This window comes from Amblyomma mixtum, chromosome 3 (genome assembly GCF_055824585.1).
Source record: "Amblyomma mixtum isolate Tamu chromosome 3, ASM5582458v1, whole genome shotgun sequence".
Classification (NCBI taxonomy): Eukaryota; Metazoa; Arthropoda; class Arachnida; order Ixodida; family Ixodidae; genus Amblyomma; species Amblyomma mixtum.
Genome location: NC_143014.1, coordinates 295,484,769 through 295,511,705, shown reverse-complemented (window position 1 = coordinate 295,511,705; position 26,937 = coordinate 295,484,769). Strand labels below are relative to the sequence as shown.

The following is a 26,937-nucleotide window of genomic DNA, read 5'->3' as shown; positions in this document are numbered from 1 at the left end:
CTAGAAGACCAGTGGCATGAAATCCATCAAATGAAAAGTTCATAGCACGTTTCTGCTGCCTATGGCAGGCTGGGGGTCCCGATACACATTCGAGTGTTAGAGGCACTTGAGTGAGTGATTCCATAAGATGTGCATGCTGCTCCGCATACGCTGGGCATTCGGACAAAATGTGCTCCACTGTTTCTGCTCAACCGCAGTTGTTGCAACACGGGCAGGGGTTCGCTGCCGCACCGACCTTGCTGCGGTGCTTGGTAGTTTCCCTCCTCAGCCTTCTCATGCTCGTCTGCCCTTGTGCCCTGACAGGTCCTGGAAGAAAACATGCAGAGGATAATGGACTGGACTGTGAATGGAGATATTTCCACTGCCCACCACACAAACTTATACAAGGTGAGCAACACTTTTTTTCTTGCCAAGTGTTGTCATGCAATCCTTAGTAGCACTGCAATGAAGGGTATGTCACAGCATATTATGCGTTGGTTGTGTGTATTGTTTTTCACTACTCTTTGTGTGGAACTGCTGAACTTTATTCAGATAGAAGTACTGCAAAATCTTTTTTCGATGACAAATTGGCGTGAGGCTTGAGTACATGCTCTGAAGGCGGCCTTAGATGACATACTAGGCAATAGTCAAGTAGGTAACAGATGTCTTTGGAGTATTATACCATTCTGCTCAATAAGAAGGGAAAACTGAAAGTAATTCAAATGCTTAGGAGTGTGAACAAGTCACGTGTCTGGTCTCCCCAGCCAGCAGACCACAGCAGCTTGCCACTGGCCCAGCAGCAACCACTCGCGTGCCAGTAGTCATTGCAACTGATCATGTGGCTGCCTTGAGCTGGTAGTTATCACTGTGCAGCTGGTGCTGTATGCATGTATGGTATGCATTTTCCACTCATGGCTGCCTTCCATCAATGCACGCTGCTTATCACCAGCAGTCTCTGTAAAAAAAAAAAGAAACATTGGGATCCATATTAAACCAATTGGACCTCCATTCGGATACAAACAGACCCAATAGGGCATAGCAATCCAGATGGTTTGACCAATTGGATTATCCGGCTTTTTTTGCAGATCCCCATTTGCTGTTTCAGTTGGTTCCAGATTCCAGGTGGGGCTATCTCTCCCAATTAGATAATCCAATTGGGAGGGATGGCACCAATTAGAATTTCATGAACCTATTGGAATTATCAGAAGCAGTTGATAAATCCAGTTGGTTCTTGAGATTCCAATTAGAAATTCTAGTTGGTTCCGGAGATTCCAAGTGGTGCACCACTAAAGAAAATTGGGTGCCAATTACAGTTAGGTATTCTCAAACAATTGGGAGCTCCAACTGGAATGTCGAAATGGAATGCCTTGAGCTTTGCAAATGAGCCAACAGGAAGGTCCAGTTTAATTAGCTGTTCCAGTCGGTTCTGAATACACAATTGGAAATTTTCCAATTGAAAAAAATCAGTCGGAAGCCAATGATTGCCTTGATTGGGATCTGAATATTGCTCTGTTAACACAGAATGGTGAACTAATGAGGCCTTTGTAAAAAGATATATGAACAGCTTTATGTGCTGAATTGTTTTAATCATTTCTGTTATCACTCTGGGCATGAATAAATGAAATAACTTCACTGTATGAACTAGTGCCGCTGGCTCCAGCAGGAGGGTGTCATGAATGGGGTGTATAAGTGGGAGCAAAAGTATGCTCTTTGGATATAGACTGCCCCTGTTCCTTCTCTGTGAAGCAGGCTTGTTTGTCTTCACTTCTCTGTAAGCGTGGAATTCTCATAACTTCAATTCCCTCGTCAAAATATTGGCACTAAACAGACAGCGCCTCCTGCAGACCTGGTAGAAAACCCACTTGTTTTCAACACCATAGAAATTGGAACCATTTGACTCCATTTGGTTTTAAACTCAGTGGGTTCCAATGGGGTCGAAAAAAAATTGGCTGTAATTGTAATTTGCAGTGTTCTCTTTCTTTTTTTTTTACTGGGATATGACCGTGCTGCCCAGCAAGTACTACACCTGTCTAATTTTAATGCGTAGCACTGGAACCCCCATGTCATAAAAAATTTCAGTCGATTTGCGTAGTTAGGCTAAGTGTGAATTAGGTGTGCTAGCATTTTGGTTTTCACTTTGGTTCCGATTTTGGGATCCATTGTTCTAGTATGTAAGTTGTTTGAATTGTGAAAATGGGTGAATGCTCATATGTATATGTGGAATTGGTCATTCACTGCTTCACATTCATGGATCCCTGGGTGTCCTCATACCACTCCTGCTGCAGTGGTGCAGTGGTTAAGTGGTGCACCACTGCTCTGCGATAGAGTGCTGCCATTGGTGGGTCTGGTGAGACCCAGGTTGCTCTTCCTGAGTAACCTCTCACGGCCAATAAATAAGTAAATAAATAAAACTACTGCCTGCCACGGCGGGTACTTTGTGCGGCTGCCAGTGTGTGCTGTGCTGTGTGCGTGTGCATGCACGTGCCACTGGCAGGTTGCCCAGTGGGCAGTCTGCCACAAAACAGCCTCCCAACAAACACACAGTGGCTAAATGCGGGAAGTGCCCCCTGTAAGTGCTATCGCACCAAAAGAGTCGTCTTTCGGTTCCCCACAGGGGCATCTGCTCCATGCAGAGACGTTGGGGAGTTGTGACACCACGGGTTCCTGAGCATCCGCAGGGACATCCCCGCAGGAGGATGATGATGAGCAGTGTGTCACCACGGACCTCAGCTCCTGCGCTCAGCCGTGCGTGGCATCACCGTGTCCGGGGAAAAGGGGATCCTGGGGGTTGAGCTGACTCCGAGCGTTTGGACCTTTAAAGGGCCACTGACCAGGGGTCTGGACATTTTACACAAACAAGCCCAGTGCATGGATGAGGCATCGAAGATAACCTTTCCGTAGCGGCTTTGGTTTTCACACTGACATACAACCCCCCCCAATTATAAGGTTTTTAGTTGCTCGTGCCAGTTCATGTATGCTTCAGCGTGTTCTGTGCATGTGCCATGTTGTGTGTCATACAGCCTTTTCCTCGTTCGCACACTCGGTTGCTCTCCACACACACTGCTTCTCACTTGCCCGTCTTGTCTACATTGCCAAGACAGGAACTTAGAAGTAGAGAAAAGGCACAAACACATAGAACCCACAAACACACACGGAGAAGTGCAAACGTGCATTTCCAAGAAGTGCCAGACAGTTCCCGGGTCCGTGCTTTGCCGTGCACTTGGAACAATAGTGACTCCTACCCCTCCAGTCGTAAAACGGTGGGGAGGCCTCACAGAAAAAAAAAACTATGTGCATGAACACGAAACTCGCTAACTGAGGATGTTACTGACAAAAACAAAGAGATAGACGAAAAGATGTGCTCGCTAGCATGTTGAGGTGGTCGAGCCGATTGCGTCTCTTGATCGTTCAGGGTGCGGAGAAAATGCAACGACGCTGTTTCGTTGTTGGATGCGCACTGAGCGACTGAAGTTGAACCACAATCCAGCACCGATTGCCAGAAGGTTATGCCTTGAGTCGTGTCTGACTCCAACACATTGGCCTTTCGGACACAACAGTCAAGAATGCAAGAATGTGGTGCTTTGCGGAAGACAGTTCACTCCGAATGACTGCGTCCACGATCCAAGACTACTTAGGCAATGAACAGCCTCCTTCAGTGAGGCTGGCACGAGGAAGGACAAAGAAAAATAAGCGTGACGAAACACCGCGAGGAGACCCAAGGAGCAAAATTGGGAGACCTTATCCCTCCTCCCCCCATGAAATATCACGGGTAGCAAAAAGCAAGAAAAGAATTCTTTTCAAGCCGGGGCCATGACGTAGACATGGGACGTACTCCACTAGACAGCATGCCTCCCGCTAACATCGGAGGAGGAAGGGCGAATTTTCCTTGTAGAGCCTACTCGACGAGGCGTGAGAGAGAAAAATCTCGGGGAAGGGGACAGAAGGAGAGGAGCATGCCGAAGTAGCTTGATTGCGATGGCTGTAACTACGCTATTAATGAGTCTTTTCAAAAAAATATTTGCGGCTGCGCCTTCCCTGGGACGATGCCTGGCTTCCAGAGAGGTAGAAAATATTTTCGACCAGAGTGTGGTCAGTGGCCCTTTTAAGGCCCCTCGGCGGAGGCAACACACCACTTTGGCCCCAGCTTCCTGTAGACGGCACCTCTGGCCTGACCCGACCGGGGGAAATCGGCAGTCACCTTTTCCTGCCCTGCCCTCCATCTTTCACTTTCCTGTCTTCTTTGTCACTCCTGTCCTGTCTCCTCCTCGTTTCTAGGTTTTTCCTTTCTCATGGGCAGCTAGGGTTAACCCTGTGTGGCGAACCAACCTGAGTTATGCCACATTTGGTTATAGTTGTGGTGTACAGCTGGCGTGGTCAGGACTTGCTGGCAACTTCCTGTCCCGTGTTGGGCTCCGTGGTGGGCGGCTGCCACCGTAGCGGAATAACAATTTTTTTTATGGATTCCTTTCTGCCCTCACAAACGAGGGTGGACCGATGTCACTGCACAGTGTCTGCAAAAAAAAAAAGAAATCTTCCCCAGATACCATGTAGTACATAGTGAGGTAGCAGAAAAGCAAGCAAGAATCATCTCTTGTTTCATAGTTTCTAAATCTCTCACAGAATCATTGGCCCTTGGCCACAAGGTGGTGAAGCTGGCCAATGGCGACGTCCTCCTCCAGATCAATGATAGCAACCTTTGGAGAAATACCTGTTTCCGTTAGTGCCCCTAGGTCCCTCAACAATGTCAAAGGCGTGATTTCAGAACAAGGTTTTCTCACCCTGACTGAAGCAAAAATGCTTTCGGGAGGCTCAAAATATCAGAATGTCACTGATGTCCAATGCACAAAAATCAGAAAAGATGACAAAGAAACACCAACAAAGCACTTAGTTCTCACTTTTGCTTACAGCCAACTCCCCGTTACTATAGAAGTAGGTTACGTGAAAATAGCAGTCAGACCATACATCCCCAAACTTTGCCAATGTTTCATGTGCCAGAGATTTGGCCATGGATCCCAGAGTTGTCGTGGCCGCCAAACCTGTGCCAATTGTGCATCTAGTGAATATGAATCCGATGTCTGCAATGCAGTGCCAAAATGCGCTGACTGTGAAAGGGACCACCCCATGTATTCTAGGTCATGCCCATTCTGGAAGAAAGAAAAAGAGATAATACCCATTAAAACCAAAGAAAACATGACATTCCAGGAAGCATGGAGAAGATTTGCATAAACCCAGGGAACATTCTTGTTCACAGCAAAAACAAATTTCGCTGATGTGGTGCGACGGGGCGGGGCATCACACCAGGCTTCGGCACCTGCCCGAGCCACACACACTGAGCCTGAGGCAGGGCCATCCGTGTCCGGGCAGACGCTGCGAAGGCTGCCCTGCCACTCGAGAAAGGGCTCGCCGGCCTCTGGGTCGGCCGCCCGCAAGGCTTCCTCCAGTCGGGAGAGACCTGCACACATTGCAACCGTGGGTTCTCCACGGCGCTCCAGAGCCTTCAGTGAGGCAATGGACGTAACTCCGAGCTCACCTCCACTGCAGCGGCGGCGGAGCTCTCGAGCGAAAAAAGGAAAAATCCCAATAACTGGCCCTAAAGAAATAGGGACCTAACTTTTCAAAATATATCCCCAAAAAAATCATAATGGCGTTCCTAATACAATGGAATTGTAGGGGATTATTTAATAACTTAAGTGACATCAAAGACATCTTAGCCACATTCTCACCTGTAGCCTCATGTGTACAGCAAACACTTGGGCCCCAACACAGAAATGTACTCAAGAAACAGTCTTTCGCCGCGACTGAGAGAAGGCGAGCTGGCTTTCAGGCGACATTGCGATCGTAGTAAAAAATGATGTTTCAGCTCGTGAGCTTACCACTAAAGACTAAATTTGAAGCTGTAGCAGCCAAACTGCTTACACACAAAAGAATAACTGTGTGTTGTACCGTATAAACGCTTGTAAGGGCCGCGCCCCGTTTTCTCGAAGGAAATGTAAAAAAAAAAAAAAATTCGTATAAGGGCCGCACCCGAACTTTCCATGACCCAGGCGGGTATAGCCTTCTAAATGCACGCGCCGTGGTCTCTGTGATCGGCTCCGGCTGCGAACAACGGTGTGCTCGATCGCGGAGCGCTTGATCGCGGAGGCCAAGCACGTTCACAAGAGCTTCCAAAAACCGTCCATGGATGGCGCCCGAGGCTGCAGCCATCATCATCGTCGTCAATTTTTTTCTGCCCCGCGACTTCCCGCTATCCACATCGGCATCAGTATCGCCAGCTCCAGCCTTTTATGGCGTGTGGGCGCGGTCACCATAGTTGTTGTGGCTTTCGCGTGCTGCCGCCGAGTAATGTAGCTTTAGCACGATGGCAGCACGTTATCAGCTACACGGCTGGTAGTTAGCTCTCGAACGCGGCAAGCGTGCGGCGGACAGGGAATTCGACGTGGCCGAGAAGTGCGTCTGATGATCGTGCTAACAAAAGCAAGGGTGCATTGAGAAACACAAGCTGCAAAAACCGTGCTTTCCGAGGTGAGGCGTGCGAGTTTCCCGAACTGTAAGAATGGCTGCTCTGCTATGTGATGGAAATGCGGAGCAACGGCTACGCGTTGACAATGGACATGCTGCGCGGCTTTTTTGGGATGAGCGTCCACCAGAGCACAGCACCACCACAGAGTCGAAATACTCCGCGAGTGACGATTGAGCATAAAATAAATGCTGCTCATTCCCTGATTGGTGTTTTTGCTTAAAAAAGAATTTTTTTCGTACGTCGCGTGTATGGGCCGCACCCCGAAAATTGGCCCCCGAATCTCGAAAAAAAAGTGCGGCCCTTCGATGCGTTTATACGGTATATATCCTGACCCTCACCTAACAGTAGCAGTGCATGAATTATATCTTTTAGAGCAGCTACCAGAGCCCTATCTGGTAGTTCGCGATTTTAACACATATTCCTTCTCGGGAAGTGAAAAAACGGACACCCGAGGTCGCATTATAGAGGATTTCAGTCTGAAGAATGATATTTGCCTGTTGAACTCCAGTAAAACCATATACTGTTCCCCATCCACAGGGAAAATGAGCTGATTAGATTTTTCTTTTACTTCTGCCTCTGTTTTTAGCAATTTTAAATGAGATGTAATTGACAGTCCATATGTCAGCAATCACCTCCATATAATAATCGGTGTAACGTCTGCAGCAGAAGTTGCCGAACAAAACCGCGACAGTGGAAGCTTCCTTTAGCAGACTGGCAACTATTTAGAGCAGAAGCCTCATTAGACAAATAGTTTTAGAAATCACGACACCAAATGAGATAAATGAAAACTTCACAAATTGTATCCTAGCTGCGGTGCACTTAGCTATTCCGAAGTCCTTGGGAATGGTGTGGCAAAATCACAAAGTGCGGTGGACAGAAGATTGTAAGGATGCAAAAAAGCGACAAAATAAAGCCTGGGGTATTTTTCGCCGTTACCCCACACAAGAGAACCTCGTAAATTTTAAAAAGGCAAGAGCTAAAGCTCGGTACATCCATCGTAGTGCCGAGAAAGCATCATGGCAGAGTTATGTCTCATCTATAAACAGTCAAATCACATTTAAAAAATATGTGGGAAGAGGTAAGAATATAAATGGCAGCTTCTCACCATTCACAATTCCGCTTTTGACAACACCTGGTACACAAACAAGGATAGGGGAACAGGGGAGCACTTCTTTGCAGTTTATAGTTCGTCACATTATACCTGGCTATTTCTAAAAGTACAAAAATATAGCCGAAAAGCAAAGACTTCCAACAAGTAGAGGTACTAAAAAACAATACAATAGATTAATTACCCTCCAGGAAATCAATAGAGTGCTGTCTGCCGGCAAAAAAAACTGCTCCAGGACCTGTCCAAGTACACCGTGAAATGCTGGCCAATCTTTCCCAGCTTGCCGTAGAGGCACTTTTAAGATTCTTTAACAAAGTTTGGGTATCAGGAAAAATGCCCGTAAATAGGAAAAAAAGCCAATATTGTACCATTTCTTAAACCTGACAAGCCGCCAACCTCTCGTAGCAGTTAGACCCATAGCCCTGACCAGTTGTCTCGCCAAATCCTTTGAAAGTGTCCTGAATATAAGATTAACCTTTGTCCTTCAATCCTGTGAACTTTTTGGCAGCCATCAGTGCAAATTTAAAAAGGGATGTTCCACTACAGATCACCTAGTTCATCTTGAAAATACTATCGGAGAAGCTTTTGTTCATAAACAACACTGTCTTGCTGTAGTTTTTGATTTAGAGAAGGCATATGGTACAACCTGGTGGTTCGTGATTCTTCAAGACCTTGCCAAGCTTGGCATCCGAGGCAGAATGTTGAACTGTCTAAAAGACTTCTTATCTAACTGTTCATTCCATGTACAGCCGGCCAAATCTTTAGCTGGCGTGCGCGACGGCAGCTTTTTTTGCGCTTGTGCACTTTGTGACAAAGAAAACTTGGGGAAAGCTCAATATTAAGCAGGGGTTTAGTGAGCCTCTGCTTAAATTTGATATCTTAGCAAGTTTGCACCTTCATAAGCTGCAGGACAACGGAAAACGCAGTCGTCGCGCACGCCAGCTAAACATTTGGCTGGCTGTGCACCTAGGTACAACCCTTTCGAGGAATTTCATTGAGGAGAATGGGGTACCTCAGGAGTGTATCTTAAGCACAACACTGCTGTAAAAATGAACTCACTTAGTAAAATAATTTTAATCTTAAGGTCCATTTGGTATTCAGTTTATGTAGGCTACCTTCAGATAGCTTGCACATCCTCCGACTTATCAACATGTGAAAGACAAATACAATTAACAATAAATAAACTGGCAACATGGACAGACAGAAATGGTTTCCAGTTTTCTCGAGAGAAATCTGTAGCCATTCTTTTTTCACTCAAATGAGGCGTACAGGTAGATCCCACCCTATACCTGAATGAAATAGTTACCCGTTAAAAATGAACATAAATTTCTTGGCATAAAATTTGACAGAAATCTCACTTTCCTGCCTCACATCCCGTTTTTACTTGCATAATAGGAGCACTTTTTTTTTTTTAGAAAATCCGTCTCAAAGTTCAGGGTGCGCCTATTACGCGAGGTACAAGTACTGAAAATTTTTCGACTTGCATTCTGTCACTTTAAAACTGAGCATACCACATAAACACGCATGTGCCCAAACTTTCCACAGCCCACATGGGACTAACCTTTGAAACGCAGGCGCCGTGGCCTCCGCTATCAGCTCTGGCTGCGAGTAACAGTGTGCTTGATCGCGGAGGCCACGCATGCACACACGAGCTTCCAGGTACTGCCCACAGATGGTGCCAGAGGCCGCGGGTCATCGTCGTCATCGTCAACTTTTTCCTCTGCCGCGAGCTCCCGTTATCCTTGTCAGCATCAGTATCACCAGCTCCAGCTTTTTGTGGCTGTAAGGGCACGGGAGTTGTGGTAGTGTGTTAGTTCACCGTAGTTGTGGCTTTCGTGTGCAGCCACTGAGCATTGCACTCTTAGCACGATGGGCAAGCACTTTAATAGCTACACGGCTGGGAGTTTGCTCTCAAACCCGACAAGCATGCGGCTGGCCGGAAATTCGACGTGGCCGAGAAGTGCAGCAGTTGCTACTGCAGCGTGCCTAAATTTTCGCATGTGACTCCAAGTGCCAAGGTTTTTGTGGGCTGAAGTCGGGAAGGTTTCCGGTTGGAGACGGTACTTTAGAAACAGACGTGTAAAGTGAGCATTCCTGAAAACTGTGTGTGGAATTCGGCATGTGTGGCTGGTCCATGCGATGTCGTTGCATGTGCTGTGGGTCCACAGCAACTGCGATGGCAGCCACACTAGTAAGGACTGGTAGTCAGCTCAGCAAAAACTTTGTTAAAGGGATACTGAACCAAACTTTTGGAGCTGCTCTTTTGCACGTAAACAAAAGCTTGACTGCTAAAATTGATAAATATGACAAGCATTTTAGTGAAAAAGGCGGATAACATGCTTTTTTTCGCGATTTATTGCCGTATCGTTGCACCTGGTGGCCGCCTGTGGAAGCTGCGACTAGACGTCATAACACCCGCGCGCCCACCGTTCCCGCAGAAGCACGATTGCCATCGCTACTCGCGGCTTTTCTATGTCTGTCGTCTGCTCACGGCGTACACAGATATGTCAAAATGTTAATCGATGCTGTCTACATACCATAACATTATGCACGCTTACGTCCGCTAAATGCAGCTACTCTGTCCGGACCTTGTGCCATTTCTAGCATTCTCGCTTTTAAAACAGAAGCACGACGATGTTCACACTAGTGGCGCCATCTGGTGGTTAGGAGGGGAAGCATTGTTGTCAACAAACCGACACCCCTCTTAGCCTAAAGGGGCAGAATCATCACTCTAAATAAAAAATAAAGCAAATTTATTACTTTTAAGTTTTCTTATGTGCAACAGCAGATGAAGCGAAAGACTGGTGGCCCATTTATGGCCAGTGAACGCGCTGAAGAAGCCAGTAACAACGACGCAACCAGTCCGAAGCGAGGTTTCATGCATCGAAGGGCGCCGCCATATTTGTCGCCGCGGGAGGGTGCCATGACGTCACGCTTTCCACCTCGCGCCGACCGGGAGGGCTTGGCGCGCGCTCATGAAACATCGAAAATAAAACCATCCGCTGAAAAATATGCGCAGTGACGACTAGATTTCGGTGCAATCACATTCCGAGAATCTATATTCAGCCTTTTTGTTCAATTCTCACATTTTGCTTCAGTATCCCTTTAAAATAAGCTTGGGTTGTGGAATGTGCGTGCATGTTTTTTTTTTTCTCCTGAGATGGAGGAGGCAGGAGGGCGTCAACTTGCAATCGTGTAATACAGTATTGATAACAGTTGCAAGTTTGGGGTGTGTCTATTATGTGCCGAAATAAAAAAATCAGATTTTTTGCGACCAAACTGGGGGTTCGCCTAATATGCGAGTGCGCCTATTATGCGAGTAAATATGGTAAACGTGTTGAAATAGAGAGCTTCTCGATCCCTGACCGTACTCAAAGTGCTGTCGAAAAAACACTGGGGTGCCGACAGGACATGTCTGTTACAAATTTACCGCTCTGTAGTATGCTCTACCCTGGATTATGGGTGCATACTATATGGGTCAGCAAGACCTTAAACGACTGGATCCAGTACATAATTTAGATTTGAGTCCTTCCACTGGTACATACAGAATGCCACCCATAAATAGCCTTTATGTAGAAACTGACGAACCATCACTTACACACAGAAGAACAGTGCTTGCATGTTCATGCATTCTATAAATCCGTTCACTACCTAAACACATCTGTCACCAAACAGTCACAAAGTGCCCATCTAGAACATTGTTTTACAACAAACTACAAAGTACCCAGCCACTGCTGTTGCGTTTTGAAGAGATGTGCCAAAAACTCTGCATACTGCACACATTACCTGGCATTGCTCGAAGATGAGATCCATTACCTCCATGGTACCATTTTTCTGTAATCTTTGATTTCACTCTTACACAGTTCCACAAAAAACAAACTCCACAGCAGCATATATTACAAGAATTTCTTGCACTCGAGGAAAAATACAGTAATTTCAAACCTTTTTATACAGATGGCTCAAAAGCAGGTGTTTACATTGGAAGTGCAGTGGTACGAGGGAATTGGAATGAAATAGTAAGGGTTCCGCAGTGTGCATCCATCTTCACTGCCGAGTGTTACGCCATCTGTGTAGCCATTGAACACATAGGAAATGAGAACCTCACAAACAGTTTTATTTACAGGCTCATTATGTTTACTTGCTGCTCTCTACTCTAGAATTGCAATCACTCCTATACTTGATGACATGATACACAACATTGTAACAGCTGCAGCTCAAGGACAAAACTGCTGGGCACTGAGTCATATTGCAATTAAAAGCAACGAGAGGGCAGACTTCTGGGCTGCTTGAATGCATTAACTTAGTTCATCGTAACATCAGACAAAAATGGCAGTCATCTTGGAACAATGAGGTAAATAACAAGCTACACTTAATAAAGCCAGTTCTAGGGGAGTGGCAGTCCTGCACTCGCCAGGAGCGTTTCAAAGAAGTGGTTATCTGTCGTCTTCGTATAGGGCACGCGCACTCGCGCATAATTTCCTACCAACAAAACAAGACAAGCCACAATGTGAATTATGCCAAGATGAGGTAACAATAAACCACGTTTTATTTTCATGCAGAAAACTAGAAACACTGAGGAAGGAGCATTTTGCAGTTTTTTATAATGAACACATGCCATTCCACCCAACTTTGCTTTGAGGTGAACATGCACTTGTTGACATTTCACAGGTTTTTAAGTTTTGAAACATAGCGGGTGTTTTAGACAAATTGTAGATGTAATAAATAATGGTCAGCTTTTTACAACAAGCATATTTTTTGAACCACACCTTAGCCACTCTCTCATCCTGAGAAAAAGGCTGAGGTCTTTATTTGATTGGTTGGGAGCCTCGACATCCTTGCCCAGCCAAGGAGGATTGCAGAGGTTACCCGGCTTTCTTTAATGCATTTACTAGTGGCCATCTTTAAAATATCTTTGTGTTGGCATCACTGGGTAGCAAAAATAACATTTTAGGCTCTGTACACCACCGATCACTTCATTTTTTATAAAATTCTGCCGAAAACTTTTCTATACCTTGTGCTTGGCGCATGATGACCTTGGGTGCCTATGTGCCATTAAACCCAACACAACACAAGTCCGTCGGCAGTGTCCTCCACCTGCTCCTGTTAGCAGATAAAAAAGTGGAGAGATTCCCCTCTCCACTTGTAGGGGAGATGAGGGAGAGTCCAGAAGGTGGCCACCGTGGATGGAGATTTTTGACACGGGCAGAGGAATGTGCAACCTGAGGGGGGTTGCAGCGGCAACAGCCCCCTGGGTGGTTGCCATGGAAGGTGGGAAGTAAAGTGAGCAGAGAAGAGCAGCTGAGATATCGAAGTGGCGTGCTCGCACCAGATGCCACACTGCCATTGAAGTGGTTGTGTGCAAGCTTCCCTTGATGTTTTAGCCCTTTAACTGCAATATTAATTCCTGAAAAACATACCAAAATCGCCATTTTTTTTTACCGTACAGAAATATGTTGTATTTATTTTATCTAACACGCTGTAATACATGGAAAAGTGCATAGACGTTGCTTCATCCCAACACAAACAAGGTTTCATCATTAGTGGCTGGTGTGCACTACCCAGCATCCCACTGTCATTGTCGTCGCTGTTGCTCTCATCATCTGAAGCAGTCTCCAACTCACAAAGTCAGAGTCACTGTCGGAAACAAACTCTAGATCGTCAGCAATGCTGGTGTCAGGACTCCTCCTAGAAGTTGCTTTTTTGCTCGGGACTTCGTCACCGCTGCCATTCTTCATGTGTGATGCCATTAAGAAATGATCGTTGTCAGGCTTAAAACATGCGCGAAAGGTGTGAAACTTGTCTTTTTTATGGAAAACTACTGCCTTGTAGTATTGAAAATTGCAAGTAATGCAATTGCCAGCCATAACTCATCTTTTGCGTTGGGAGCAGCGCAACATTGGGCCAGGCACGTGGGACTCGTCATTGATGATATTGCTATGATCTCCCATGATGAGTACAGCCCAGGGTCGGCAATTAAGGGTTGACACACTGTGTGGTGCTTTTGAGTGGGTCTTATGGAACCAGGACCTTCATTAAGCGGTGCACAAAGTGTTAAAGATGTGCAGTGAGCCATCCAAGCAGCAGTATGCCTTCGGTGAGCACATCCATGTCAGACAGGGGATCCTGGTCTCAAGGGGAAAGGAAGTAGAAGCGTGCATGTTTAAAGAAGTACAAAGACGACTGAGTGTGCAATAAGGATGGATGGAAAGAAATGTGTATGATGCGTCATGCCATCAAAGGTTCCGGAATGAGTCTATATCCATCGGGTCTGCCCATTGACCTCCAATCAGTTTTTAAATCAGTCACCTGATATTGGCATTTATGGTGGTGTCTGAAGAAAAACTGTGTCAAAAGTTAATGAGCTGGCCACTGGCCATTGTGATGAGTGTATTGGCTGTGAATTACCCGTGGCAGTGACTGAAGAGCAGAAAGCTGTAACGCTGATGTTCTTTCAATACCTGCTTATCCTTGCCTTCAGAACTTGCTAGCTTGATACGTTGTTGCATTTAATTTTCCTGGTGGCATAGTGTAGTGTAGATTGTCTGCATGTCGTCTTTCAGATGCCTCTGATAGTGAATACAATAACAGATAAAACACACAGGAGTTTTTTTTTTCATTCATGAGGGTAGTTTAATGTACTGATGTGCTGCAGTGACCAAAGCGTGGACAAATTTATGACAGTTGAGGCATTCTCAAAATACATTGGTGATATAGTTTTGAAATTTTTATGTTGGCATGCATTCTTGCTGTAACCTGCTAAATACGACTTTCTGCACTTTAAACCGCTTTCTATATTGTGCTCATCCTGCTGAAGCAGTACATTAATCGTTTACAGAACAGTCAGCGTGTCCGTTTTTGTGCTTATTGTCTGTTGAAATGTAAACAGTTTTAAATTCAGCTGTTTCTTAACCAGATTTGTGTACTATTGTGAAAGAAGCAGCTCTTGAATTGGTGTGGAGAAAGCAGACAAATGCAGTGCTGCGCTCTTGCTTGTACATGGGCAGCCTTTTCCGTCTTTCATTGTCATCTTGCCTAAGTCTGTTAGTTTAGACTGTTTTTAGGCTTGCAGATTGATAGGCTTGGATGTCCCTTTTGCAGTTTTTGAAAGGGCTACATGCTGCACGGAAAGACAGAGCTTTCGCCAAGATGCTCTACCGATGCTACCTGCCTATCCTCTGGCGTGGTCTCAAGGTGGGTGCTCTTTGCATCTGTAGTTGACTGAAGGTTAGGCATAGTAGTTACATACAGCATTTTACGAGGAGCGGGCAGGGGAGGGGAAAAATACTCTCTAACACGGGCGCTGCGCGACACCCCACTGTTGCCGTCCTCCCCTGTCGTCCTCCACAATCCAGCGGCGGAGCAATGCCTGGCTGCGTAGCCACCGGTCAAGCGCGTGTTTGCGTCTGTACAACAAAAGTAGCAATGTTGTACGGAACGCCAACATCCTCTAGACATCACTGTTTTATTGCTGGTTGCGGAAATAGTCGACGAAAGTAGGAAAAAAAAAAATTGCCGCCAGTATGTACGCTCACCATGTTATGCGAAGGTCTCAGCGCGTCTGCGATGTCTACTTCTTCACCGCTTTGGCGCGGGTCCCGAGTTTGCATTGGCAGTGGACGTAGTTGGTGAACAAAAATACCTGCACCAATAAAAAGCTTAAGCGTCAGCGCACTTCGTGAATGAAATGCAGACAGAAACAAACCCACTGCCTGTGCTTAATATTTGGGGCGGAACAAAGCGCAGCACCTGGTTTACCAAACTATATACTCTGTGCATAATTTTAAGAGAACAAGTTTTTGAATGGCCTTGGCAGAGCTGTTTTAATTCAGCAGTATATGATGCAAGGACTTCACAAATTTGGTCACAACTTCGTTTCACCACCCCACATGATCGCCAGTGTCGGGAAGGTGTGGGCATCGCAACCTGAAAAAAAAACAATGATAAACCTGTCGTTAGGACGAAAATACTAATTTAAATTGCACGACATGGCATGAATGGAAGCGGCGACACGAACTTTGACCCAACTGCAAAGTGAGAAAAAATGCATCTACGGCAACGTAAGAAGAAAAAACACACGGCATGCACAGGATGGTAAACTCTGCCATGTATTGTAATAAATTATTCGAATGAAATCACATAGAATGCACTGTAAAAAGTCCACACTATGCATAACCATGCCAGAGATACAACAAACGCATCGACTTGAGCAATGCTACCCGATTGAGATTGGAATTCTCAACACAGGTCCAGCGATTCAGCCTGTCAGTAAGGGTTAATAGCGTTCCATTACTTTACCAACCTATCAGACCATGTAATTGCATATTTTCTTGTATTTGTGAACCAGTGAGCACTGGCTAGAGCAGAGTAGGCGAATTGCTTTCAGTGAACTGGCCTGTATTGCTCGTTACAAACAGCCTTACGCGAGCGGCATATGAGGCACCGAAATTTAGTTTCATCTCGCCTATCTCCGCAAACAAACATTGCTACAATCAGACGTGGATTCGTTTTGGTCATGTACTCGCTGTTGTTTCCAAAATGTTCAATTTGTGAACTGGGTACTCTGTCGCAAGCTCTGCACCTAAATTTTCGCACTCGCCATGTCCAAGCATGGAGGCATTGAAAGCGTTCGTGAGAAATTATGTTCCATGAAGAAGTATATATTCGATTGCTCTCTGCTATCTTGAGTTTCAACGCATTTTTCTTTAGTTTTTCCAACATGCAACACTATGCCACGTTTGCCCTACAGGCAACCGGTGACAAAAACTACACGCGTGAGCTTCGAGCATGGCACTCACTGATGCTGATCGCTCTGTCACAGAATGGCTGCCTGCTCTCGGTTTGTTGTTGCAGGTGCTAACGGCTTAGCACACATGAGGATGAACACGAGGCGAACCCTCATGCACAATTTCTAGGTTTGACAGGAATGAAACGGGCGGATGACACTTCCAGAGATCACACACTGCTTCGTTTGCAGCCCATGGGCCGCACATTATCAGCCCACGATGGCGTCAGCGGCAGGCGGTGCTCGATTAAAACAAACATGATGTCGCCCAGGTATCGAAACTAAAATCGTGTATAGTACTACAAGAGGTACAGAATTGCGGGTCTGGAATGTGCAGTGCATTATGAGGAGCTTTGCGCCTGATGGCTAAAAACAACTTTTTGGAGCCTATCTGTTATGACAGACTCTCAATTTAGATAAAATTCACTTTCATGGCACTTGTCAGCGTTGTTGTGCTTTGTGAAGAACGGGTTTGCTTCTGGACCAATATGGTATTGCTGTACCATTCACTATGTTCACTGGGCAGAAGTGAAGGCATAAAATGCCTTCTTGTTCATATGAAAAATTTAGAAGTGAGAACTTACCGCTGTCTAGAAATAAATTTTGTTGGTTGGGCTTTCCAGTTTTCGTAGGAACAGTGCCTGGGAAAGAACGGCTAAGCATTTTCTTATTTTTGCATTTCCCATTCTTTAGCTGCCTGCACCTTCAGAAAGTTTTAATTATGTACTGTCAGTTGCTGTGCACAAATGTGGCCAGACCATCATCACTTCAGTAGTTATAGAGCGCTTTCTCCTGGTGGCTCTAGTCTCGTTTGGCAACATGGATTGCTCTGCATTGTTGAGGTGAACAGCAGGTGAGCATGGAGCTGCAATATCCTGCGCTGGGAGTGCAACATAAGGCATTTAAGTGCAGGCTGTTTGTCTGTAGATATGATTGAGCGTATGATTAGCAACTTTAGCCCATGGGTAAATGGTTCAAAACTACTGAAAGGTATCGTTTGTGGCACTTATTCTCCATTTAGCTACACAGTGCAATGGATAAGCAATGCTCTGTGATATAAACAATGTTTTGGCCGGCTTGTTCAGACTGGTTACTGTTCTTTTTACTTGCAGTTGCTCATAAATATTCTTTCGGGAATTTCGTCTTCCCACTGTCTGTCCCGCTCCCCAGCAGGAGTACATCTTTTGTTTAGATATATATAAAAGGCTGTCACAGAGTTCTGCATCAGGGTGGTCAACTCTTGGGCCCATATTCTAACTTCGATCTTTTTAGGGAATTTAAACATTTTTTCATTGATTGAAGCAGCAGAACCAGTCGTGGCTCTCAGTTGCAATGAAAAATGCAGGGATGCAGTTGCACTGGCGGCTACTCAGTCTCAGTCTCAGTATGCGCCAGTATAAAAAGGGCATATGGGGCATATGCTAAAAAATAGCGTGCTTCATAGTGTACATGTGCCTAATGGCATTTCAAATCGAGCCTTACCATATGCTCGCATTACATACGCTGTTTCCCGAGTTTAGGGTGCATGGTTCTTGAGGACGCTAAAATATTGTTTTCAGAATTGCGGCCCTCTTCAAGCAGGGCCCCTCGCACCGGTCTGGCTTCATCATTGTTACTACCATTTTCAGTACGTTCACTGGCTATAAATGGGGCACCAGGCTTTCGCTTCATCTCATCTCTCCTGTAACAGTGTATGAGCTATAAATTTGAATTATTTTTTATTTATAGTGGCAGTTCTGCCGCTTCTATGCTGCACCGAAGCGCCCCTGCCGCCTGCAATCGATCCCCTGGTGCAAACGAAGCGGTGGCCTTGTGGTAGAGCATCCGCCTCACATTCGGGGGAGGTGCTGGGTTTGATCCCCGGTGCCGCTGCGTACCCACCGGTTTTCTAATGGGTACAAGATTTCCCCTGGCCAGGTGCTCGGCTTCTCTGGGGTAAAATGCTTGGGAAAAGGGTCCTGGACCAAACCGTTGTGTTGACGGGCCTGTGATTTGTTCCGCCGTCAAACAACCCTAAGTCTGCCCAGTATGGTATAAGCCCACTTGCGGCCCTTTTTTGGAGATGGAGCTGTGTGTTGCATAAGTTCTCTGTCTCTTCAGCCGGGTTCAGCTGGCGTGAGCCTGTGAAGCAAGCCAAAGGCTGGCTGAGATTGGGTTCCCAAAAACATGGGTGAGCTCTCACCTGAGGTGACCCTATTAAAATAGGGTTAAAATCTATGCTCCCTAACGGGAGTACAGTGCCTCGGGGTTGGTTGTTCTTCGGGTGTGGTGAACTGCAGCCCTAACCAGAACATTAGCAGTTTCGCTTATGTTGGGCTGGACTGACTGGTGTGCTGTTGTCGGCTGTCGACCGGAGGGTCGGCTACCTGGCCACAATCTAAGTCTGTGGCTGGGGCTGTGGAGTACTAGGTTTGCTCCCAGGGCGGCTAACACTGGGAGGGGTAGCGTCCTCCTGTAACCTGGCGGGGTGCGGGTACTGGTGATGAAGGCCCTAGGCGTAACGCAGGGAGTAGTTGCGCACTCCTGTAATCCAGTTAATGGGAGGCGACATGAATGATGATCCTGGGAAGGGTTTGTGGTAACCCTTTCTTGGGACTTAAAGTGAGAGAGTTCATATGCCGCGGCAGCCTAGGGTTAGGCTGCTGTGGCTAAGTCTCAAGCAGATTCGCTCCAGGGAAATCCCCGCTGGCCAAAGTTATCAGGGGTAGGGTCACCCCTGTGTAACCCGAGCCCTAAGACCACTCGGGAGCACTGCTTGAGTCTGTCCTCGTTCCCCCTCCGGGTAACCAGGGCCATCTCTGGGAAACGCTGAGGCCTTCGGGCATCTGAGCAGGCTAAAGAATGAGGACGATGCGAAAGCAGAACTGGCACTTGCATCCCTTGAGAGTCTGTGAGTAGTACCGTTGTGAGACCATAAGGGGTGTGGGATGAAGCCCATACTCGCGCTGCCGGTACATAGGCGGTAGGTCCTAACCTAGTGCACCATGGCCGGCGTCAAATCCAAGGCACTTGATAAAAGTTGGTAGAATCTGGCTCTTGCTTGCAGCGTGGCACGAAGAGACTACCCAAAGTCAAGGGCGCCTCGGCGTCTGGCAGGGGTGCACATCACGGAAGTGCACCATGGGGAGTAGCGACGCCGCCTGTCCGAAGCTCGTGGGTGTGACCCACACACGACCAATGGGGTGGCAGTAGTTGGCCGGTCCGCCGCGCTTAATGGGAGGGCTTTCAAGCCCAAGGATGACCAAACCTAAATTGGTACAAGATCTCTGGTGTGGGGGTCCACCATGCACTTTGTGCAAGAGACTTGCACTTGGGAAGGGGTCTGGCCCTGGCCTAGCCCGTGTACGGCTGGGGGGAAACTCTTTTGGCAGACCGAAAACTTCATGGCGATGGAGATGTGTGTTGCATAAGTTCTCTCTCTCTTCAGCCGGGCTCAGTTGGCTTGAACCTGTAAAGCAAGCCAAAGGCTGGCAGAGGTTGGGTAGAGATTAGGTTCCCTGTGACTCTTTGCCCACAGTGACGGGATTTGAAGGCACAGGCTCCTTTCCCAAGCAATGCAACCCTAGGATGCTGAGCACCAGGCCAGGGCATAGCTTGAGCCCATTTTGAGAAAACCGGTGGGTGCCCGCCCGGCTGGCGGAGGGACGGACCCACCACCTCCCGAAGCCGAGGTGGGTGCTCTACCATGAAGCCACGGCTGTGGTGGCAGAGAAATATGCATGATGGCTCAGAGAGACTATGAACTGTACAATAAAACTGAACAATGACCCAAAATAGGGAAAGGGAAGGCAAAATACACTGTTGCCTGTGTGATCGAGAAAGGCTATGACAGCAGGATCAGCAGCACCCTTCGGCCAAAGCGGTTCGAACGCGCTTCGAGCGCTCGCTCTAGTGCAACGGCCTTTCACTCATATGTGAGGAGAAAGCAAGCCCTTCTGCAGGGAACTCCCACAGTACACACTGCCGCCTGCAGTTCTGACCACAGAACGCAGAACTCTCTCCCTGATCCACTGGCACACAGCAGGATCAGAAGCAGTTGTGGCCTCGTGCTTGAGTGCTCGCCTCAGCTACGGGAGGTCGGGGGTTCGATTCCCGTGGCTGCCGGTCTACCCAGCCTGTCAATCCTGTGGGAACATGCGGTCCCTCAGCCTAGTGCTCAGCTCTTCAGGGGTGCACTGCGTGGGAAGGACAGACTGCGCCTCGAAATTCCCGTTGAATGCGGGCAAAAAAAAACATCGGTGAAAACCCGCCTCAAAACTCGCGCCTTGTGCCAGTTACAAAACCTACTGATGTACGTACAACGTTCAACGTTCAAATGGGTCTCTGACTCCACTTCTCAAGGTGGGGTCAGAGACCCATTTCCCAAGCAATTCACCCTAAAGAAGCCGAGCATCAGGCAGGGGAAAACTTGTACCCATTGTATCACCGGTGGGTACCTTGCAGCACTGGGGATCGAACCCCTCCCTTATCACTGCTGCTGATGCTGATGTGTAATGAATGTTACAGTGTAACGAATCCCTAACGTAACGAATGCAACGAATCCGTGTAATGAATGTGTAGCGGCGGTTGACCTTGATGTAACGAACTCGCTAAGCTGACTATCTGTTAGCTTGTGCTGAGTTACGAAATCTGGCAGAAAAGTTTCATGACTATAAAGTATGAACTGACATGAGAGGAGCATCAACGAGTGACTGCAGTTGACAACGCATCGTGCTCCAGTGCCATCGACGCACCTGCATTGCTTTCGCTTCTGGAATGTGATACCACGTGGCACTACAAGAGTTCAGGCTCAGCAGCAGTGAAAAATGATAGGGCATAGCAAAAATGAAACTGCTTGAGCAGTGTGCCCCATCACCACCGTGCGGTTGTCCGCATGATTCCGATGCTGATAGCTCTCGCGCGTCGGGAGTCTGACGTGGGTATGACAGAGAGCACCAGCTATGCAAGGTGAAGGGTCCGTTTCCTGGCGCAACAGTGGCGGGCACAACGAGAGAGGGAACATGAGGGAAGAAAGCTACCCTCTGAGGGAAAGCTACCCTCTCCTTCTCCTCTACCCTCTCTCTACCCCTTTCCCTCCGAGGGAACCGAGGGAAGAACTGCCACTCGTAGCAGCATTGCGCGAGCCATAGTGAAGGGCGGCAGCTGCTGCCGCAGTCGCGCTATGCGTGCGGTCTTGAAACGTTTCTCCGCGTTTATGACATCGAGTAACGCTGTTTTCTGTAGACACTTTGAAGGTGAATTGACCTGCATTTATTTCTTATTTTGATTTCTGTTCTGCTGTGTCCTTTTGACTCTTCTCGCGAAAACTGCATGTAATGGAAATCTGGATGTGACAAAATTTCTGACTTTTTTCGATTTTACTATAACGAGGTTTAACTCATGACCCAAGCATTGGTACATTGGCCAGTTTGGCCTATGTAACACATCCCTTATGATAGTGGAATTCTGTAGGCCACATTGGTCCTGCAGGGCATATACAGCTTTCTATGTTTTATTGGGCAGGGCAGTTTTTTGTTGGCTCCCATTCTAACAACGAATTGGTGCCATTAGGCTGAACTTATTGTTGTGTCTTCATTTGCATATGCTGAAATAAATGTGCGAATGTGACAGATGGCATAAAATTGCACAAAATGCTTGCGTTTAGCATACGTAAGCATACATATGCTTATGGTATGTAGACAGCGTTCATTTATACTCATTTCTAACGATATCTGTGTATGCCATGAGCTGACGACACGCAGACGACAAGGCATGGAGAAACATGTTTAATGAACTCTCCTGATTGGCTGAGGAGGTCTCTACCTTCCATAGTTCTGCAGGGAACTTATGAGGAGAAGTATAGCCGTAGACTACTTGCAAACAAGCACAACATGCTCAAAAACAATATATCATACATAAACGAAATTGCCATCAAGGTAAATTGCTTCTTTAAATATAACAGTGCTTGTTAGTAAAAAGGGCCATACTTTATATTGCTGCCTTTGAGTGCAGCTGCTTCACAACTGTAGCAATGTCCAAGGAGCTTTGCAAACACCGGGAACGGTTGTTTGAGGTACGTGTGTCTCAAAGGTATACGTGTGTCAAACTGTTGGCATTCAAAATGCTGGCATTGTAGGCCCTTCTGCTGTGTCAGCCACCTTACAGCAAGAAATAGTTGGCAAGTCAAGTACGTTTCAGTAGTGACATGCACTTCATCATTTTCATGTCTGGTCCAGCCATACTTTGCATTATTGCATCTGCTGCTGCAGCAAAGTGGTTTTTTGGGCACGTTGGTGAGACATGATATAAAGTTGAAGCGCACAAGACAAGGACGGTGAAAGAGATGAGAGACAAATGAGCGCTAACTTTCAGCAGTTTATTGTGAATAACAAAGCAGCATATAAAGGCTAATCGTGGCCGGTAGCACACATGCGGTATCGCACATGCGGTATCGCACATGCGGTATCGCACATGCGGTATCACACATGCGGTATCGCACAACATTCTTTTGTTGGCCTGAACTTCACATGTATGTATTTGTCACTGCTGGTAAAGGGTAGTTCGCATAAGTTGCAGCGTACCAGGGCATTTGCAAGCAGTTGACTGTGTTAATTCAGATTAATGCATGAGAATTCATTGCCCAGATCATTACCCGGCATCCGTGTATGCCAAGAATTTCTATTTTTGCATTTACCGCATGTATTTTCTTTCTGGATTGACATCTTAGGATATCGCTTCTAGCACCATCAACGAACACTGGCATTCTTTTATCATTGCAGTTTTTTTGCATGTGGGTCAGAGTTCACTAACAAAAAAGGCAGAAAGTGTTGAATACCACGAATTCCGTGAAGCACACCTCGAAGCAATTTCTCCATTTTTTGTAATTTTTGCTAGGGGTGTGCGAATATTGTCATGTAGTGGTGTCAGTCCAGCAGTGAGGAAGGCAGCGAAAAGGGCTTCCAAAAGAAAACTTTATTGGGCTGACCTGTGCCCTCAGTGAACTGAATGATTTGGTGGTGGCGAAAGCAACAAGCATGCTCTGCGGTCATCGAACAGAATGCCTGCTGTTTGTGGCCGCCCTCAGTTTAAAGCTGGCAAGGAGCCTTCGAGATAAAGACGTAAAAGCAACTGCAACAATCTGGAAAAATGTGGAAATAGTTGTGCGGGACCATGATCAGTCGAGACAAGTCTGGTTGCATCTCGAGTCACAAACAAATTGATAATGCCGGTGGCTTTGAGTGTGAACGAATAAACAGTACAAGGATGCATGTCAATATTCAAAATTTTCAAACAGCGAATCAATTATTTTTCTATTTCATATTCGCTGAATGAATCAAATAGTGAATGTTCAAAATTATTCACAACAAATCAAATCTGTTTTCAAGGTCTCGAATAGTTTTAAAACAAGTGGCTTGGAGTTTGAATAGGGAACGCTGTAGTTCTCTTCGGCCACTGTTTCAAAAACGATCCACTCTGATGCTGCACAGAATGCTGCCATTATCTGTCTCTGTGGGAAGGTGGGTTCAGTGCTGCAACGCAATCCATTCATGTGGTGGCATTATAATGCTTGTATATATGGCCTTTAGGATTGGCCGATGCAACAGGGTTCAGCCAGGCTTAGCAAACCCTGCCTTTATGTCCTGTATTGGAGGCTGTGGCTCGCTCTCATTGCTGTCATCAGCTGAGATTTGGCTCTAGTTTGCTCACTGCCATCATAAGCAGTGGGAGGTCATTTAATTGTCCTCTGCATATGACATGACATTCATAGAGTTAATATACGGGCTTCGTGTTGTGTGTCCCCTAGTGGAGGTCAGTGGTATGTCTTTCGTCATTTACAGCTTTAATTCTACGACTTGCAGTGCCACCACTAACTAGTTCTTTGCTGTTTTGCATGAATATTCGTTTCCTGCAAATATTTGCAAAGTAATGTGTAATCACACAAATATTCAATTTTTATTCTATTCGTATTCAAAGATAATGTCCCTTGTGGGACTTTTATGAGAAAGTTATGATGATGGGGATTTGTTCCTCTCACTATTCGATTTGGTTTCAAAAAAGTGCCATTTGGACACCCGTAGTTTTTATACAGTCAAACTTGGCTGTAATGAAACTGTTCATAACAAAATAAAGAATACAACGAAGGAATAGCGATTCCTCTTGGGAGCCCCCGTAGAATGCTATGTATTTGATATCTTGTTTTTATATTCTTGCAGTGGGATATAACGAACCTCCACTGAACCCCATTGGTCATTTCTTGCTGAGTATGTTAATTTGTAATGGTGCCCAACACTTACATACTGATTTGATGTGGCAAATCGCATTTCCCCCATTTTCTAACCTCCTTACTGCACACGGCCCACAGAGTGTGCTCAGCTTCCCTAGCTCCATGTGCGGTTTAGTTTCCGTTTTCGCAGCTTGGTCGCATGGTTAAAATTGTTTGGTAGTGTGCTTGATGGTATCGAGGTCTTGCTGGTTTCACAGGACCAAGCAGTAGAAAAAGAAACAGTAAAACAGTTTCCATTGACCAGAGCTTTTGGTCTGGCATATGCATTCTCCACTAGGCGTTCCTGTCGTTTTTCGCTAGACATTCTTTTTTTTGGCTGCCTATGATTTGTATTGTAGTCTTCTCACTCTCATGTGCTTTTATATTTAATCGAAGGTGTTTAATTTATACTTCCATTTTACAACTAGGTTTCTGATTGTATATTTTCCTTGTTTGTGAAGTTTTTTACATGCACTGTACAGCCGGCCAAATCTTTAGCTGGCATGCGTGACAGCCGCGTTTTTCATGCTCCTGTAGCTCATGACAGAGCAAACTTGCGGAAATATCAAATTTAAGCACAGGCTCACTAAGCCCGTGCTTAATTGAAATTGAAATTCATTCTACAACAAACAGATCCTGCAAGGAGGACAGGAGAAAAGCTGTGTGAACAGATTGAAAAGCCCTGACCCCCCAACATATTGAGCGTTCTGCAAGTTTGCTTCATCCCAAAGCGCAGGAGTACAGAAAAAGCAGCCGTCAGGCATGCTAGCTAAAGATTTGGCGGGCTGTACACTACCCCCCTATGTAATACCCTCGAAAGAGGACCTTTAGGGATATCTTGAATAAAATAAATAAAATGCGAAGAAGTGTTGTCTGCGTTCTTTGTGAGCTGTGTGGTGAAGCCAACAAAAACAAGTACCATATTTGCTTGATTCTAACTCTCCCTGAATTGTAACGTACACTAGATTTTCAAGGCAAAAAAAAACAATAAAAGTGCAATGACTGATTGTAGCACGCCCCGGATTTTCTAACTTTGATACACACGGTCACCTTATTTTAAAGTGTTAGCTTTTCTTTGCACGTTGCTTGAGTCTTCCTCGCCATCCGTACTGCAGACCCTGGCAGAGTGCCCAGATGCTCCTATAACATCAGAGCGTTTGTCTTCCACCTGGAGCTCTGGTGGTGGCAGCATGCTCAGTGAATTTGGCAGAAAGCCAAGATGCTGTGCTGCGCCCTGAACAGGAGCTTCATTGATGGTTGCACGCTCGGTGCGGGGCTTCCCATCTTGGCCAGGGTTTGCCTGGAAAGCTGCATCCAAGCTCGCCTTTTTTTTTTTTTAACTCAGCATCTTAGTGAACTTGGTGGGTCTTCGTCACAACGGACGCTTCCATGTTGGCTGAAGTCAAGGTCGGCACCTTGCTCTTGTACACATCAGATGCTCGCAAGGCCTATCTGTATCCACAACTGCGGTAGGCTAGGTAGGCGATGTCTAGAATATTGGTGCACAAGAAATACCAAGCCGCTTTTTATTATGACAATGACAATAGGCTGTTGCTGGCATAGTTTCATTTTTATACTCGATTCTAGCGCGCTTGTCGTTTTTAAACAATTTTTTCCCCAAAAAAATGTGCGCATTAGAGTCAAGTAAGTACGGTACTCTGGACGAAATAGCCACTAGTACGCGCTCTCTTTCTGAGAGGTCCATATCGGGTTTAGGACCGAGAAAACAAAGCTAATATTCTGAATGTGCCTCTCCCTGTCCTTTACGACATTATTCTTCCAAGACTTATTAGCTAGGCTCTGAAAGTTCATGTGGGCTGTGGAAAGCATGGGTTTACATTGGCAAGGCTGACATATCTGGTTGGTGCACATGTATTCAGCCTCGTCATGGGAGCTTAGTGCGAGTGTTGAAGGCTTCCTTGGTACACATTGGCAGCACACTGAACGCCGGCTTTGTTATCCTTGTCATACACAGTAGAAGGTAAGCCCACTGGCACGTGAAAGTTGCAGCTAAGGTTGCGGACCATTATAACGAAGCAACAGCTATAATGAAAAAAGCACTGGGCCTCTTTGACTTTGTTATACTATTGAGGTTCAACTGTAGCTCTTTAATACTGGGCTTTTCAAGCATGATTGCACACCTCTACTTTTCACGCTGACATGTTGGTATGTGATCTGTGTATTACAGTTTGTTTGCAGGTTTGGAATGGGATGTTTGTGTATTGAAGATAATTGAGAAATTTTTAGTGGTATGGATAAATGCATGTGACGGTTGGCAGTTGTGTTTCCATAAAATGCCAACACTA

The 26,937-nt window shown here is 46.2% G+C and overlaps 1 protein-coding gene across 1 annotated transcript in view; it reads left to right on the top strand.

Moving 5' to 3' along the window:
* LOC149355260 (condensin-2 complex subunit G2-like) overlaps positions 1-26,937 on the top strand; it is a 126,518-nt gene that overhangs the window by 31,414 nt on the left and 68,167 nt on the right. The window contains exons 7-8 of the mRNA XM_089583732.1: positions 304-387; positions 14,706-14,798. Of these exons, the coding sequence (XP_089439858.1) occupies positions 304-387; positions 14,706-14,798 (177 nt within the window). The remainder of the gene's footprint in view (positions 1-303; positions 388-14,705; positions 14,799-26,937) is intronic.